Genomic DNA, 19,248 nt, shown 5'->3' on the forward strand with positions numbered 1-19,248 from the left:
GAAGGCCTTTCGATCTTTGAAATAGAAATTCTCATGTCCACATATAAAATCAAGTGACTAGCTTGGACCTGTTACTTATTTTTTATGTTCTAAATGGTTCGACGTTGACATACAATGGTGTGAGATTTGAATGAGAAATGCCCCCCATGGACTTAGCCCTCAGTAGATGGTACTCTTTGAGAAGGTTATGGGACCTTTATGAGGTGGAACCCTGCTGGGGGAAACATATTACTGGGGGAAGGCTTTGAAGGTTTATTTGTTCACACTACTTCTTGCTCTTTCTGTTATCTATGTGTGGATGAAAATGGGATCAGGCAGCTTCCTGCTCCACCCACCACATCATGCTTCCCCAGCTATGATGGACTCTATTCCCATAGAACCATAAACTAAAATAAACATTGTCCCCTTAGGTTGCTTGTTGTCATGGCAACCGAAAAGTGACTACCACACGTAGTAAGGCATGTAATTATCTAAGTGGACTTGCGCACTGGACCAGCCATGAACCAGAGGCAAGGATACTGAATCCCTAAGCCAAGGAGACAAGAAGACTGTGCAGACATACTGTCTAATGGATGGATCATCTATAGACTCAGAGCTAAGAATTAACTACATTGTCATCATGCAAAAGGAATAGGTTTTAAATATCCTCACCACAAAATGATAAGTTGAACATACTGATTAGCTTAATTTAGTACTTCTATAATATAAATAAGCATAGCAAAATGTCACAGGGCACCCCATTAACATGTAGTGCTTTGATAGGACAATGAAAAAAGAAAACCAAAGGCATTTGAAAAGCAAGAACTTTTCATACTTAGCTCAGTAGCAGTTCTTCTAATGCCATTGCTCTATTTAAGGTCTAATGGCATTGAATATTTCTCTAAGGCATTTCTCAGTTTGGGTGTTGCAGCATCTTTCCTGGTTTCCCTCAGATCACAGATACTCTTTCCCTGTCCCTTGGTCTTTCTTACTTTGTGCTGCCCTTACAAAGCTGCTCTGTTCCTGGTTTTTAAACATCTGTTTGTTGGTTTCTTCTTTTTCTGTGGCTTCTGTTAATGTCTAAAGATCTTAAGTCTGCTATTATCCTTTGAGGTTTATTCTCCCTAGAAAACTTCAGATCTCTGTATGTAACTTCATACTGGGCAATACCTAGAGATTGCATGTTAAGGTTTTATGTTGTTAACAAAGCCCTTCAGCTTATGCAACTCAGAACCACTATTCTTTCAAAGGCCCGTGTGTCAGTCCATGGTGGGTTTGTCCAACATTCAGTCCAAGCTTGAATTCTTTATTATCTCTTCTATTTTTGTGGCTTTTTTCTGAAACATTTCTTCAGTCTACTCTATGGATCTCTACTGGTACCAAGACCAATCCAAGAATAATTTTGCAAATGGACCATTCTTAAACCCTACAACCAGCTAATACTCTTGTGGCCAACTCTTTTTAAAACTTTTATAAACATTTTGAAACTCTTTTTAATAACTTCACATTATTGCTAGAATTATTCTTTTGAATACAAGTCTGTCAACAAAATTCCAGGGACTGTAGTAATGACATTACATTTTGTACCTAGATCACGAGGGAGGCCCCACAATGCTCCTTAGATCAATGTTTGCAATATTGTATGCCATGTAATTCTGTGATGTTAAATTAGTCACTGCCATCTAAAAACTCACAGGCACCCACAAGCTACCGTTCTTGAAGAAATCTTTGTAAAACTTGTAGTCAAGATACAGTTTCACTGTGAACAAATTCTTTCTGTGGTTTATTTTGCCTTTTCCATCTTTGGGATCATCTAGCATTTACTGCTTTACTTTAATTAATGTATAACAGAACACATAATGTGGTGACCTCCTCTTACAAACTGTGTGTTTGTCTTAGCAACAGTCTCCATGGCTGATTTTGTTTCTCTCTGATTAAGTGCATAGCACATATGTTTGCTCAATAAATGGAAGAGCAACACAACAATCCATAGTTGAATTGTCTGTCTAATTAATAGAAGTTTTAATTATCTCACTATTGTGAATTTCATACTTCCTACTTACGATGCTTGCCAAGACTGACATCATATAAATTAATCTATCCAATAAACAAGGGAGTGAGTGGCTTTATGTAAGTATTTTAGTGAACCATCCTCCCAGGAGAATTGATTTTTGTAAGCTATGGGTTGCTTTATTTAATATTGCTTTTCTTCCTGAAAAAAACAATAATTTTACATCATGTGAGGGGAGCAAGATTTGATGCCTTGTCTACCTTTTATTTGAGTTCCTGATGTAATTTCCCGAGTTGCTTTTTAAGCATAAATCTTTTCACTAAGATGACTTTCCAGTGTTTCAGTAACTTATTTGCTGTTACCCACTGGATTCTTGTACTTTTGCATTGGGGTTCAGGAAAACAGCAGCCATTTGCCCAGAACCATTGGTCTTAGTGCAGGTATGTCCTTCTCTAACGGAAGGATTGATACCCAGTGGACACACAACTCAGTGGTAGAAATGTGAATGCACAGTGGCCCATCCTAGGTAGAACACGTGTGACCATGCCTCTTGTTTAGAATAAACACAAATGAACTGGAGTGTCTTCAGGCAGGATGAAGTAAATGGCAGTATACAAACCCTCCCAAACTGAAGCTGGAGTAAACCAGTTCTGAAGAGTTTAAACGGAAACAAGGACAGATGCTTCCAAGAAGAGCGGGAAAAAGGAGAAGTGGAACCTGGAAGATCCTTCTCTTTGCCAGCTCACATCACAAGCACACTCCGTTCTCATGAAAGTCTGCTTTTGAATTTAGAGTTGTGGAAAGGTTCGTTTCTGGAAACAGCTTTTCCTCAAGTTCTTTAACAGTGCAGTTAAACCTCAAGTGGGAGTCACAGGATGCTCACAGTGGAAACTCGCCAACTTTGCCGTGACCTATCTAGTGCGTGATAAGGAGCTGGAAAGCCCGCAGTCAGAGCACGATTCACCCAGGTTCTCAGAGTGCTGCTTAATAAGCAGGGCTCTGCTATGGCAGTAGTTCGTCTCCTCTCTATTAAGTCAGATGAATCTAGAGAACACTGCTGAGCGAAGGAAAATCATTTGAGTGTAATAATATATAGCTGTTCATAAGTAGGGAAAAAAATCCCAGAGTGTTTAAGCAGTATTGTGATTTGAATATGAAATGATTCCCAAAGTTGGCTTCAGAGCCAATGGAACTAGAGTAACAGTGGTAGAGCGCCACTATATATGCAAGTGTTGGGAACCAAAGCTGGGTCCTCTGTAAGAGCAGAACAGGCTTTTAGCCACTGGAGCTCATACGTTTGGATACTCGGTTGTTAGCTGGAGGCGATGAGGAAGTGCAGCCCAATGGACAGGCTTTAGGCTTTGTAGCCCGTCCCCTCTTTCCCTTCCATCTCTGTGCTTAGCTGCCAGACCAGCATCAGGCGCCTTCAGGCCATGCGTTCTCCAACACAATGTATTCTACTACCCTGGAACTGTAAGTCAAAATAATCCCTTTCACATTAGTTGCTTTGGGCTGGGGATATCCCACTATGACAACCAAAGTACCAGTGACACATGCAGGAAGCTCTACCGCTGTGATTCAGATAGCAAGAGCTGTCTGCCCGGTGTCCACACCTGATCCTCAGGCCTTCCATTATTAGGTCATAGGATGACAATCTCTATGAGCCTTCATGTCTGTGAATGTAAAATTAGAAAAATAACAGTGTTTACTTAGAGTTATTGTGGGCACTGAAAGAAGATAATATTAAAATCATGAGTTCAAAACTTTGACCTGTACACTGAAAATAAGACTCAAATAGACTGTCAGGATCTGTTTGTGTGCAGCAGGGTTAGGCTTAATATTTAGGGATCAGAGAATAGAGAAATTAGTCTAATCAATTCTTGCATTTTATATGCCAGTAATCAGAATTGTTACATTTTTTTGAGAAAAATCTCTAGAACAATATCCCATGAACTCTTTGAAATGCATTGACATTTAAGGCCATTAGATAATGTATAAACTAATGTGAGTCTGAATGAAGACAGCCTGTTGGGAAGACATGGAAAGTTGTCCCAAAAATCAAACTTAAAAATCTTTTATCAATTAGTAATCTTTACTTTCATGGGTTTTTGTTTGTTTGGTTTTTTTTTTTTTGGTTCTTTTTTGTTTTGTTTTTGGTTAAAGTATTCTTTTTACAGTCTTCTATATAGTGCATACTGGCTTGGTAATTTTTCAGACAAGATGTTAACATATAGTAATTTTCCCACTTCAGTCTTCAATGTGCTAGGATTAAGATATGTGCTACCATAATTATTTTGTTTTGTTAAAATTCAAAGCAGTGTTTTTCTTTTAATGTTTTGTCTTAATGTTTTGATTTAAAATCGTGTGTATGTTATGAGTGTGGGTGTATACCTGTGTGACCACGTGCTTTAGAGTGCTACTTCATGCATATGGAGGCTAGAGGACAAGTTGCAGGACTGAGATCTTTTCCATCACCTTTACATGGTTTCCAGAGATCAAGCTCAGATTCTCAGGCTTGGCTGATTGTATTTTTAAACACTGAGCTATTCTGTTAGCCCAAAAAGCTGTGGTTTTCAAAATATAAGTTAAATATCACTTATTTTATTTTTGTGAAGCAATAACTGCACACATGAGTGCACACACGTGCAGGCATGTGCACATGCACACGTGTGCACTCAGAGACACAGACACACACACACACACACACACCTCTCCTTGTAACCATTGTAAGCATTTCCTCTCACTTGCCCTGACTTATCTTACCATGAATGTAGTTACTACCCCTATAGATTTGTCCATTCTACATATTTCATACAAATCGGAGCATACGGCATATGGCTCTTGGTCTGTGGCATTGTCTTTCACTTAGTGTACTATTTTCAAAGTTCACCCACATTGTCATGTATATCAGTATTATTTTTTTTTAATTATGACACTACATAGAGTGCTTTTCATTGATCCATTGGTGGGCATTTGGGCTGCTTGTATATTTTAAGATCAATGATTTTCTTAGTAACTATGTATGGGGTTTGAGTGGTGTAAACTCTTTTTTTTTTTTAAATTTTGGGTATAAAATTAAGAGTGGAATTGATGGGTCACATTGGAATTTAGCATTCAAAAACTGCTAGGCTGGGTATCCCTGCCCTGAACCTGTTTCCTTCTGACAGTGAGGTTTTCATTTCTCTGCCTCCTCCACAATGCTCTGTACTTTCTGATTCCTGTCATTCCTGGTGAGAGAAAACCCTCATGTGCGGGCTTGGCTTGGCTTCCTTTGCAGTTTTCCCAACAGCTAATAATATCAAATGAAGTATCTTCTCAGGTACTTATTGCATATTTGTGTATTTTTAAAAGTGTTTGTCAGATTTGTTACTCATTTCAAAAGTGGGCTACTTCTCTTTACATTCTCCACTTTTATTCTGTATATACTCTACATGCAATTACCATATTACATAGAAAATAAGTCAGTGTTTTTCTCTTCTCTGTCAATTGCTGATGTCAGACTTTGAACTAACTTTGCATTCCTTAGTCAATTTTGGGATGATGCGGAATAATTATTCTATTATTTTAAGTCTTCAGGAAAAGAAAAAAGACTAGAATTTCACCAGGTGATGATGCAGAGCTTTGAATCAATTTATATTTTAGTGGGAAATGGAAGTTAAAACTGACTTGCACTCATTTGCTTTCTGAGATAAGACCTCACGATGTAGCCAGGCTGACACTGAATTGACGACAGCAATTCTCCTGCCTCAGATTCCCCAGCTGCTTTTCTTTAAGAGAAACTGGACTCCTCACTTAAGAAACTATAACCGTGTATTAGCCTTTATCTTTATGCAAAGATACAATAAAAGTTTAGAGAGTTTGCAATCTGTATGCACGGCTTGCATCTATTTGAAATGAACATCCACAGCTATTGACATTGGGAACAAACAGAGTAGGCTGTGCGATTAACTCCACAGTCTTATTTTTCCATGTTCCCCAGCACATATCAATGTACATTTGCTACATGAAGTCTTACCTGGAAGTCAAAAGACCAAGAGCTTCCAATGGGTGTGAAAATGTCCACCTTCTCAAGATTGCATGCATTTCAGAAACTGTCCCTTCATCCCAACCAGGGGCGCTGCCCAAGACCAGAGGGAGGGAGGAGTTCTCATTGTTGCAGTAGAGACGATAAAACCACAAATATCTCCTCTTTTCCTCAGAAAGTCTGAAAAAACAAATGGAAATTGTGTGTGTTGGCAGTGGGGAGGGAGGGGTTGACTGTTGGCATCATCACCAATACAGAACGCTGTCCTACTTCCCTGAGTTGTGTTTCAGTCCCTATCGGAAAACTGGTTCTTTACCATGCGGGAGTTTGGCAGCTTAGTCTATCAGCTTATTATCTGCTAGAATATTCTTTGTAGAAAACAAAACAAAAACCACATTCATTTCAGATAATTCACATTTACTCTTTTCCCTGTATCATTACTGCCTTTTTTTTTTATTGTGTCATTTTTGTGGGCAAAGTGTCTGTCTCCTCTTTCGTGCTTTTTCCTTTACAATGAGTCAGCGGAGAAGACAAGGCATAATTTAAGGATGAAATGTCATCTCGGAGCTGTTCCTCCAGGGTTCAGATCGCTCTCTGACTAACTTCACAAAGATCTCATTTTATCCCTGGGTGACAGAGTTCAACCCTTAGGTGTGAAGGCAGCCCTGATAGCACTTTCTTAAATACTCCACCTGAAACAGAAACCTCCATCTAGAACACAGAGGGTGACTTGTGAGGAGATTACCATGCTGCACTTCGCCCTGTGAAATCATTTAGTTCATTGAGAGGACAGCGTCTGCTACATAAACATCTCTACCTCCACTTTTGACCCTTGCCTCTCTCAAACTATACCATCCAACATGTCCTAAATTGGCCAAAACTTCCAAGAAGACTATGAGAAATTATACATGACTAGAGCGGCACAAGTCCTCCTCACTAATAAGATGAAATACTGACATGTCTATATGACTTTTATGCTTAGTCTAGATTCTTCCATTTGCTATTCCTTTTCCTTGGGATGTGTTGTTCCAGTTAACTTCCTTTTCTAATACTGAGTGATGCTGTCCCCCTGCACCACTCTCAGGAAGCCTGATTTACATAAAACAAAATGCACAGAATCAATTCAATGAATTCTGACAAATGCATTTGCCACCTAGAAAATGAACTCCTGTCAATGTACAAAACAATCTTTTTTCGTGTTGCCAGAGGCAAGCGAAGGGTTGATTTCTTTCACTCTGAGTTAATAGAATCCTTTATGGCTACTTTCACTAAAAAAAAATGCTTTAGAAATTATCCATATTGTTGAGTGTGTCAATAGTCTATTCTTTATAATTAGTCGCTATTATTCTCCTGTATGAATACACTACAATTTCCTTATGTAATCCCTTTTTCGTGGCCATATGAGTTATTTCCTTTTTGAGGGGTATTATAAATCAAAGTCACATGAATACACACATGGAAGCTTTTTAGTGGTTGCATTTTCTTTCTCTGAAGATAAACCTAGTTTTTGTGTGGTTCTGGCCACCTGTCTACTTGTGGAAGAAAAATCTGTTACTGGAGGTGGCTGTAGAGTCCCACATTCTTTCCTGAAAATTGTGATGCTTTCAGTTGAACTATGTTGATAATTATTAATTAACTTTTTCCTATCTTTGTAGTTCTATACTTTCTAATTACATGATCTTAGTTCTAAATTTCTGCTCAACATACAGATAATTTCCCTTATTATTCTCTATCATTCATAAGGTGCCTGATTGTCCTTTGCCTACCTTTTTGTTTGTTTGTTTAGATCCATTTATACTTTTACCTATATGGAAAACAATAGTTTTTTAATATAAATGTCTTGCAGATATATTCCCAGAATGTCTTTCATATATATTTTTGTGTCACTGTCTTTTGATAAATAGCTTTAAACTTTAGCTCAACTTCTGTCTGCCTGTTTGTCCATCTCTGTCTTTCTGCCTACCTGTCTGTCTCTGTCTGTCTGCCTGTTTGTCTGTCTCTGTTGGTCTGCCTCTGTCTGTCTGCCTGTCTGTCTGTCTGTCTATGTCTATGTCTATGTCTATGTCTATGTCTATGTCTATGTCTATGTCTATGTCTATGTCTATGTCTATGTCTATGTCTATGTCTATGTCTATGTCTATGATGTCTATGTCTATGTCTATGTCTATGTCTATGTCTATGTCTATGTCTATGTCTATGTCTATGTCTATGTCTATGTCTATGTCTATGTCTATGTCTATGTCTATGTCTGTGTATCTCTTTCTGCCTTCTCTATCTTAACATTCATTCTTAGAAAGCCTTTTAGTCCTAGACTCCACATTTAGAAGATCTGTTGTAACTTAGTGTCTGCCTACGGTTGAGTTCAGGCCTCCCCTACCATTTTTAGTTGTTTTCTGCTCTGTAAGAGTGGCCATTTGCACCAAATTCTCTGTTCTTTAATTGTCTTGGCATCACTAAAACACAAGTTGGCCTTATAACCAGTAGAATATTCTACCCTGAGTTCTGTGGCTTTGCCTATTTTTAAGTCATTGTTGTATTTCTATTAATTTATAAATGTATAGCACATGAAATCAAAGGAAAGGAGTCCCTAACCCATTTTCATAATCCTTTCTACTATTTATATTTACAGAATAACTTTAAAAACTGGATTTGTGAAATTTGATTCTTTTTCCCTTTAGTGTTGCTGCACTGAAATCATTGTTTGCTTTTAAAGCTCTAAAATTATTTAAACTATTAACCCAATGTCGTTTGTATCTACATTTTTCTGATTGTCAATTTTCATTTTATAAGTTGATTACATGCTAGCTAATATCTCAGATATTTTTCTAGTTAACAATCATTGGCTATTAGGAATTCTACACTGCTGAGAGCACCCTCCTATAGCTTTAGTATTGAACGAATCGACATGTTCAGTCAGAGGCTTAATTACTGGCAAAACACTCTGAACCTTTTGAGTTTTGATTGTATGATTTATTAGGTCAGGTTTAGAACAGCACCCAGCTATAGAAACTGTAATGTTAGACCTACTTCTGGTCAGCATCTTTTTTTTTGTTCAGTTATTAAATATCTGCTGTGTCTTATGAGCTTCCTGTTTTTCTCATGATCAAAATTTCTGTTCTTCAGTTTTGCTCAACTTCTACCTCATATCTCCTTGCAGACCATGGAAGACTTCATGGTTATAAATAGAAACTGAAGACCCCAGTGCAGGTGTCCAGGTCCCAGTCTGCCTATCTCCTTTTGTCAACACTGTGTTCTGAAGTTTCTGTCTACCTTATTATCATTAAGCTCTGATCTCTGCCCTTTTCTGTTTAAAATAACCAGACTATACAGTATTCCTTTTTAACATCCTTCATCCTCAGGGTTAGAGAAATTCATTTCTGGAAACACGGTTGTTTCCTGTTTGCTTGTGTTATATTCTGTAAGTCCCCAGCAACCATCTGGTGCCAGGTACACAACATGCTAAGCATCCACGGATTCCAAGATAAATTCTTCTTATATATATTTATCCTTTAGCTTTCCATGTATAGGGAATTATTCTATTGGTCGATATGAAGCTTTTGTTTTCCGTTCTGCTTTTACAAATATCACAGTTACCTTTGCAATGGATCTTGAGTCTGAATTTCCTGACACTGATTATGTGTGGTTAATTTGAAGGGAGGAATAGTTAACTCCCCAAGCAAATAATAAAACATTAAGTGGTTTAAGTCACCAAACTAAATGCTATTTGGAAACTCCACACACTGACTGCTGTGATCCATCTGTTCCCAGTCCAAGTGAGTCTGTTACTGCACATAATTATATTTAAGTGAAGCAGAAGGGAATGCTGCTTCTTTAACGTATACATTAACATAAACAAAATCTGAAGCTGAAAACCAAGTAGGATTCAAATGGGAAAGTTAATTGTTAAAATGTATGTCTTTAAATTAATGAATTTTTTTATATGTATGTCTGTGTGCTCTATGGCATGCATGTGTGTGTGTGCGTATGTGTGTGTGTCTGTGTCTGTGTGTCTCTATGTGTGTCTGTCTGTCTGTCCCTGGAAGCAGAAGAGGATGTTGGATTTCCTGGAGATGGAGGCAAATGCAGTTGTGAGCTCCCTGGCACACAGATGACTCATCTTTATCAGCCGCCCCAACCACCGGGACTCAGGGAACACAGGAGAAAAGGATCCTAAAAGAATGTATCAGTGGAGGACAGAACACCAAGCTGTGACATGCTGCTGTCTGGACACCACAGTGCTGTTGCTGTCCTGAACTCAGCTCCCATGATTACTGCATGAGACCCGTACAAGGTAGAGTTAGACAAATTCTCTACATAAATGAAGGAGCTCCTCTTCATGCACCCTAACTGCGAGTCATTCCTTTTTGAGAGTGCGGCCACTGATATGTTTCCTTTTGGTGCTGTACGCCACGCCCAGGTACACATGGGAACACTAGTCAGACTTGGTGGGGACTGGAAGACGCAACACACCAGTGTGGTTGAGCACAAATGTGAGCATCCAGTATAGCCACGGCAGGTGTTGGGTCCTGTTCTCTAGTTTGAGACCATACCACTATCGGTTTCATTCACTTCAAACTAGTGACAAAATTCCCTCCACAGACTTCCAAGATGGGGCAGTCCCTCTCACAGCCTGAGACTCTGGGTATTCACTTTTCTGAATTGCTCTTTTCTAAACTCACCAAATAATTTTGCATTCTAAACAGTATTATCCATTTAAGTTGACATTCAAATGTCACCTGTTCCAAGGGACCTTTGCTGGACCATCTCACCTCATGAAATCCCCCTCTCTGTTGTTTGTCATGTGTCCTCTTACATCACCATACGCATCACCCTGTCACCATTAGGCTCATTTGCACATTTAATTCTTCTCTCTTCAACTTCTGTCCTGGGTGTGTCATGTTCTCTATTGCTATGCATCCCATCCCATCCACTGTTCCTCTCCTACACTATGTGAAAACAAGCATGCTCTAAGGGCTTGTACTTCCTTCCTAAAGATGGCAGAAGCATCTCATGGTCCTCTTAACACAAAAGTGGTCACTTTCATGCCTTTGTCACCTGCACTGCATAAAGCCTCTCTTACTGCTCTTACTAAATAAAATAATAAAATAAAATAAAACACTTTACATTGGAAAAGTGTGCCACATATAAGGACATCATTCGGGGTGTGATTGGAATGAGAGATTTTAAGTATGAAAAAGGTGGCAATGTTTTGAGATGTTAAACATCTTTAAACAAAAAGGCCAAACCTAGTAAATTATAATTAGACATATTCATTTATATATTAGGAGTTTATGTGTTTAAATTAACCCCAAGTGCATGGTGGATAATTTTACTTTTAATGTTTTGAATTCTAACTTTTCTTTATTTTGAGAATTTAAACCCATATGATAAAACTTGATCATATCAGCCCCTATTTTCACCCTTCAGCCCCCAACACCCCTAAAATGTTTGCTTTGCTTCATATCTCTCTTATATATTATATATATATATAATATATATTTTATGTACTTGTTATATATATTAAATATATCTATTTATATGTGTTTTATATATATTGGGGCACAGCACCAAAAGAAAACATATCAATGATTAACTTAAAGTCTAGCCTTCTCCATCAACTTGTCATGAGTTCTTTGGCTCCTTGGGTGTGCTATTTTCAAATTCTAATCAGTGTCATGAGTATTGAACTGTTAACCTATATTCTCTCCAACATAGCCACTGTTCCCTCCCAAGGTCCACTGAAGACTCCTGCATGGAAAACCACACTAACTTCCTCTCTTCTTTGCTGGTTATTAGTTTTACTGATTCTTTAGCCCATTCCTAAACTTGTATTTAAAAGGACCACACAAAAATTATAACTCCCTCTTTTTAAGTGACATCTTTTTCTTAAAATATGGTACCTCCTGTTATACATATTATCATAGTGTGGTCCTAGCAACGCATGCATATACTGATGCACATACGCACATGCGCACAACTCCAGAGATTCATGCCTATAGCTTATTATGAATGAGCACAGCAGATGAGCTGTGACACAGATATTACCACATAGCAAGCATAAATGCCACTTGTGGTTCCACCAAGTGATTTTTGCTTTATTTAGGACATTGCTGGTAGATCAATATAAGAATTTCTTACTAACAGACAACATTTATTAGAAATGATTTCTTTCTCTTGGCTTAAATAGCTGCCACGATAACTAAAATTCAATTTCCTGTGCTTACTAAAACAGCTTCCAAGAACGTACGGAGCGACGGATGCACGTTTCTCTCTGAGAAGTGATGACGTCTATCTAATAACTAGCTGCCTTTAGAGGCTCAGAATTTAATCATTTCCAACTTCATACTGTTCCTTCATCTAAAGTTAAAGTTGCTAAGACTTATAAAAAGTCCATGTGAATGAGGTAAAATCGCTTCTTTAGTTTTTAAACATTAATTGATGGCCTCAGGAAATTTGAGGGTCACGTGGGCTTGCAGACGCACTCTCAGAAGACATGAGAGCAGTCCAGCATGGGTATTAGACAGGCGAGCGTCCAGCATGGCTGGTTAGAGAGGAACACAGGGTTAATCCCAGGCCTGGTCACTCACAGCAAGGGAGACTTCTTCTGGGAGAGTTTGGCGATGTGTTTTAAACACTCTCTTGGAGGCTCTTCATGGTCAGTTCTGTTCTCTTCAGACTCAGGTTTCAGATACTCCCACCCGGCGTCTGGAAAATCTATCTGCAACAAAGAAGTGATTTCCTGTGTACTAGACATGTATGTAAGTGCATTTACAATTTAATAATGTTTATTTTAGATTTGTAGAGATGAAAGAAAACAACAATTTCTATTTTGTTGTGCTTTTTTATTGGTTGACATACTTTTAAAGGACTCATTGGAGCTTGGCATTGGCCTTCAAAAGCAGTGTTTAATATTTTAGTACCTATCATCTAGAATACTCAGTGGTGTTGTATAAAAATGACAATCTATGAACTTTCCATGAAGCTGAATATGCTTCTCCTCTGTTGTATTTTAAGGTCATGCTCTTTCTGATTCTCCCAAATGAACGGTAGCTGATAACAGTGATGGTAACAAGATGTTTCGGAACCGTGGCGTCCTTGGGACTCTTTGGGGTCAGAAGTTTTTTTCCTTAAGGTTAATAATTTTTTTTCATCCTAAAGAACTCCTTGTGCTCTGCTGAACTGTCCTGTTGGTACCATGGATAAAATTCAGGAACGTTCTAGACTATATGAGTTACAGCTTGAAATACAAGTTTAATATTTTTAGTTTTCTTCTCATTTATATGAAAAAAAATAGGTCATTTCAGTCTATTTAATCCATAATATTTGTTGTAATCATTATTTTGATATAAGATTTGTTCTCATTCGCCAATAATTGCCTCAACATGATAAAATAAACAAGATAATCTAAGACAAAGTAATGTTAGTATTGCCAAGGAGAATCATGAAGCCTTGCTTGATTGTGGTGATTTAGATGAAAGCATATGCAGGCCTCCTCCACCCTGGGGCCACATGGTATTTTGGTTGCTAGGCAACAGGGATGACTCCTGAATCCCAAGTGGTTAATCCCAAGCACATATACAAGCAAGTAACACGAAATGTCTATCTGTATGTGTGTGCTTTTGTAATAATAATAAAGAGAAGGTCATTAATTTGGGGGGGTATGGTAAGAGTTGGAGGGGAAGAGAGAGGGCTGGAAATGATATCAATACAATCTTCATGCACAAAATTCTCTAAAAATAAAATTAACACAATAAAACTAATAAAACAATAACGAAAGAGTAGCTAACTACTAGTACAATTTTATGTCAGTCTGAAGGAAATGGTGGGCAGATTGTAGACTCATGACTGTGAAGGAAGCATGACTGTTAGTACTGTGAAACTTCTCCATCTGAGCCACTATAATACGTGCAGTACACCTGGATCGTAAACACAACATCCTCTTCAGGAAAATGGACGAGACTACAGATTATTGCACTAAACTAAAGCAGTTAGTCTCAGGCAGACAAACATGCTTTCTTTTAGAATGTGGCATGTGATGGCTGGGCTGATGGAGAAAGAGAGGTAGATCTGAGGGGCTTGATGGTCAGCCAGCCTAGTCCATCTGGATAGGGACAGGGAAGTAAGAAACCAAATCTGAAAAATAAGATGGGAGGCTGCTGAGAAACAATGGCCAAGGCTGACCTCTGGCCATTACATGTCTAGGCACACATACATTCCTGCACATATGCACACATCCTGATCGAGTCGAATGGATCACATTCAAGAGCAAGCAAGAAGATGCAGAGACCCAGGAAAGGGCGACCAACAATCTGCTTATCCACTTCCATTCTGAACTTGTATCCAGTTCCCTTCATCTGCTGTTTCTCCTACGTCAAATGTCTCAGGATTGGACAGCAGTTATTTGCCTGAAGAACTCTGTATTCTGTGACTCATCACCCGCTTCCCTTGTGTGGCTGGTGGCTGCACTCTGACATTTACCATTCATATTGTAGGGATAATCAGAACAGAAGAACTGACTGACTAGAGCAGACATTTTTTGAGTGCACAGAGGCAAAACCAGGAAGCTGAAAACTTCATTAGTGTCTTACCAATTTTTGTTATAGAGCTGAGACTATGGTCTGTATCTCCCCCACTCTGCACCCCCCCTCCCAGCCTGATGTCTCTCCCTCATACCCATACTTATTTTCTGACATAACTCTGTTTCTAGGATCTGCTGTTAATTTCCTTACCTGCTACACTCACTCCAGTAAAAACTGTGTGGCAGGCCCAAAAGCTTGGTTTCAGACCCAAGGCAAAAAGTTTGGGTTCAGACCCAAGGAGGCTAAGTTAGATTAGCCTCCACCAGTGTTCCAATATCCTAGGAAATTGTTGAGCCAAACTTGGGCTTTGATTTTAGTAAGAATGCTACTCATTCAGACGAAATGCCTCCAGTGTAGATGGTGAAAGAAATCAGGCATTACAATTTACTGAAAAAGAGCTAGAAATCTCAGGGCGGTCTACAAAGTAAACTTAGAATAACAGTTGAGTCACTCCCATGTGCAGGAATTTACAATGGCCTAGGAATAAGGAAGGTTGTGGTCTAAGAAGGAACTAGAGTAAATACTTAGAACAACAGCTGAGTCACTCCCATACACAGACATTTACAATGGCCTAGGGAGAAGGTGGATTATACAATAGAGTAGAATTGGGACTATTGCAAGGGCATGAAGTCCTTGCCCCTGGCTTCTAAGATTAAGCTGACCTTAGGTGGGGCAGCTTTTGATCCCAGTTGTTAACACTGAATTTTATCCCAGTTGTAAACACTGCCTGGTTCCTGTTAGCTGTTGTGTATGCATTTCTCTGTTTTATGTAGAAAGTCATTTTGCATCGGGTCACCTCAGTGTACCTTGGATGACCTTAATGTGTCACCTAACTTCCTTGTTTTCTCCTGTAATATAAGTCTGATGCTTGCTTTGAGAAATTACATTCAGATCAACACTCTCTTGTGTTTGCATCTGTTTGTCACCCCGCCAAATCCTTGCTCACCTGAATACCGGGACCCTGATTCTCCTGCGGGTTGAAGGGCCAACTGAGTCCAGTCCACAGCACTTACCATCTCAGATCTTGTGAGTGTGGGCTCCTACATGTGAAGGTACTGCCTACACACACTGAAGCTTGAAGATAGCCTGGTATGTTGATTTTCAGGTGCCGTCCACCTGTTTTTTTTGAGACTAGGCCTGCCACTTCCCTGGAATCCACTAAGTTGGCTAGACAGATTGGCTGTTTAGTACCAAGAATCTACTTTTTCCTGTCCCAGCACTTAGACTGCAAGCTTATGCCAAGTCAGCCATTTATTCACATGGGTTCTGGGTAGGAATGTTTGTTCTCGTGCACTTTTAGAAATAGAGTCAGCCCCTAAAATTCAGTCTTGAATCAATTTCTTACTTGAGTATATAGCAGAAAGATTAACAGGGTACTTTGGATTCTTAAATTAGGATCTTTAAAGATATCAGTATTGGTTCTTTAATAACAAGCAATTTAATTTGTCAAAATGATGAGCACTTTAAAATTTGGTAATTCCTACTTCTTATTATGAGAATATGTATTGTGTTTATGGTGGATTTTCTTATTGGGTTGAAATGTCTCTGTGAGTCCTGTTATGTGCTCACTTCTACAGAAACTGAGCATAATATATACCAGCCAGTTGTCACCTAGGCCTGACACACTGAGATCTGCACTGACTTACCTCTTTTTTTGTCATCAAGCTGCTGCTTAAAAGTGTTGCCCACGTGGTTCCTAGAAAACTTTTCTGCCCTAATGTGCAGTCACATTTTTATAGAATTCGTTCCTTTCCAACTCCAACCTATTTTTGTGAATATTTCTAAACTCCATCCCTTATACCTCTTACTTCATACCACCCATGACCTGTAGCTTTGTGAGTGTCATCTCCATTATGATGCCCAGTGGAAGGCAATTTTGTCGACAGAGTACATTTGACAGTATCTGGAGACATTTTTGACGGTCAGGATTGAAGAATGGCTAGAAGTCAGTGATATGGCTAGGCAACCTTTGCACAGGGAAAGGACCACAAAGAAGGACTCAGTCCAAAACGCTGCCGAGGTGGAGAAACTGTGTTCCAGATGTGCTGTCCAGTTTTTGTGGAAGTAGAAAATCTAGAGCACTGCATTTCTACATAATAGCATATCTGTGTTGCTGGTGTCCAGCCAGTACAAGGCACCACAGCCATGAGCAAATGAGGTTCTGCGGGCAGTGTGAGCCAAAGCCTGGTGTGGCTGGGCACTTTGTCATCACCATCATAAATCACAGAGAGTACAGGTATTTTAAGACAAAAAATAAGTTATAAAATGGATTTTGTTCACTATTACTCGCTCATGATCCAGCCATTTAAGACAGGTACAATAGAAGAGATTTTAATGACATGTAACGATGCAAAAGCAGCCGTAAGGTACTAAGCAGTAATATATAACAATGACTGTTTTTAGACAGTAGAAATGATGGACACATTTGAGATGGGTGCTGAAGCAAGACCTCTCTGTTACCCTTCCGGATGATGAAGACATAAATTGAACTGCTATTATATACACAGATTAAAATATTGCATGGAGATTTCTGGGTATAAAAAAAAAAGATAAAGAAGACACCCAGATCTAGGCTGGAAGACATGAACTCCTATAGTGTGTGACCGTGGAAGGAAGTGTTTCTGTAATCGGACAGCACACTGCTTAAAAACCGCATTTGCTGTGAGTGCTTTAATCTCATGGCTGGGCACTTACCTGCAGGGTCAGTGGGGAAGGCTGGCTCCCATCCCATACTCCTGGAGCTATCATTTCGATAGAAGGCTCACTCTGTAACGTCACACTGAACAGCCTAGACCCCAGCACAGACTTCCTGCAAAAGACAACATGCACATACAGACAAGAGTCACTTCAAGGAAAGCTATGAATGTCTGCTCATGCTTATTATGGGAAGGAAAGTAGCAGCAGTTTCTGTGACTTCATTCAGTAGCTAGAAGAGGAATGATACTCCGAAAGTCCAGATGCTGATTGACGGCTGGCTGCTAGCAGGTCACAAGTAACATGTTCTCATGGGCATCACATTTATTTTCATAGGTGATTGATATTACAGTATTGTGTAACAGTAGCATGTGTTAGTGATAGCCGTTAGTGGCGATGACTAGCTAGAATCTCAGATCTGCACTCTGTATTTATGGGTGTCAGAACTCAGCAAGAATGGTGGTAGCTCTTTAGAGATGTTTTTTTTCCTTCCTCCCCATGCAGTAACTAAATTTCTTGGGCATTTAAAGATTCTAAATTTATAGGAAGACAAGATTTAAGTCAGCACAGCATATGGGCTGCAGAATCAAACTGGTTGTAGGACTTCACAAGAGAAATGTTCCTTGACACGTAAATAGAAAGATTATTCGTGATCTGCATCCTTTAAAATCGGTTGTAAATTAGCATAGTAAATGAGAGAGAGAGCAAGGAGGAAATACTGTAACCAAGGAAGAAATGGTGCACGTTTTCAATGGCTGTAGTAACAGCTAAACCCACAGATCTCTGTACAAGAGAAAAGCAAAAACCAAACCAAACCAAAACAAAAACAAAAACAAAAAATGTAAACAGTACCTGTGCAAAAATCAGAATTTTGGCAGCAGATTCCAATGGATACTAAGAATGGTGTTGTGTTTGTTCAATAGACCAAACCGGAAGTGCAGGCCCATAGGATAACACAAGTAAATGGAAAATTAAGATAGAGCATCTTTTCAATACCATCCAATTCAGGGCCTACTAGAGCTGGCAGCGAACCTCAGGTGTGAGATCTCCATAGTAGCTGACATGATCCAACTCACACGGTCTCATCCAGCACCTGGCTAAACTGGAAGATAATAATGAGCTCCGCTATCTGCCAGCGTCTGACAAAACAAAAGGCTACCAGCTTCAGGAGTGAAGGCTGAGGTGTAGAGAGCAGAGCTAGCAGGCCGTGGGGTCTTTTTAATTTTTCCTTTCCTTTCTAACCCTGTGTGCCCTTTCATCTTAGGAAGAGGGTCAGAGTGTGAGAAAGCTTTCTGAGTGACTCAGCATTTTTACCCAAAAGAGCTTGCATACTTGCCCCAGCCACCAGTGCTTCACTGTGAGTAGAGAGGGTTTTGCCCTCATTAATTGCAGGGTGGAAATCATGAAAAGATGACATTTTTACCCCTGCATCTTGGAATGTGCTAGGTTTTTTATTTTACTGGAACATTGTGTCTTGGCCACATCTGAAACCATATATATATATATATATATATATATAATTTTTTTTTTTTACCTCCAACTTGGTTTCTATCAAGAAAGAGTCAAATGTGTCTATTCTTTCTGCCCTTAGATAGATTGCATCTAGAGTCTCCCCAGCTTCTACGTGGTGGTGCAGGATTTAGAATGAAGTCAGAGCTCTTGCCGTGGAAGTGTGGGGTGTGGAGCTTAGGAAGGAGGGGGCAGAGAGTATGACCTGCCAGATGGGCAAGGGAGGTTCATGTTTTACAAACTTTAGGGCCATTCTCTTTTGGAGGTGTTTGTTTTGCTTAGCACCGGGAGCTTATTTTCAGAGACCAGACTGTACTGCAAGCGGGGCATTCATAGACTTTCCCATAAATAAATGTCAGAAGAGGATCAGTATCAGAGAGGAGTAAAAAACAGACCTGAGCGTGTTGGTGGCTTCAGGAGACAGGGCTTTCTCTTGAATTCCACTCACAATA

The 19,248-nt window shown here is 39.3% G+C and overlaps 1 protein-coding gene across 4 annotated transcripts in view; it reads right to left on the minus strand.

Annotated features, from left to right (window-relative positions):
- Pik3c2g (phosphatidylinositol-4-phosphate 3-kinase catalytic subunit type 2 gamma) overlaps positions 1–19,248 on the minus strand; it is a 349,836-nt gene that overhangs the window by 201,114 nt on the left and 129,474 nt on the right. For all 4 annotated transcript variants that reach the window (XM_029478871.1, XM_021164809.2, XM_029478872.1 and 1 more), the window contains 3 exons: positions 17,288–17,402; positions 12,602–12,732; positions 6,006–6,194 (listed from right to left, as the gene is read on the minus strand). In XM_029478871.1, coding sequence (XP_029334731.1) covers positions 6,006–6,194; positions 12,602–12,732; positions 17,288–17,402 — 435 coding nt within the window. The remainder of the gene's footprint in view (positions 1–6,005; positions 6,195–12,601; positions 12,733–17,287; positions 17,403–19,248) is intronic.

This window comes from Mus caroli, unplaced genomic scaffold (assembly GCF_978045245.1).
Source record: "Mus caroli unplaced genomic scaffold, Mus_caroli_1 scaffold_7, whole genome shotgun sequence".
Lineage (NCBI taxonomy): Eukaryota > Metazoa > Chordata > Mammalia > Rodentia > Muridae > Mus > Mus caroli.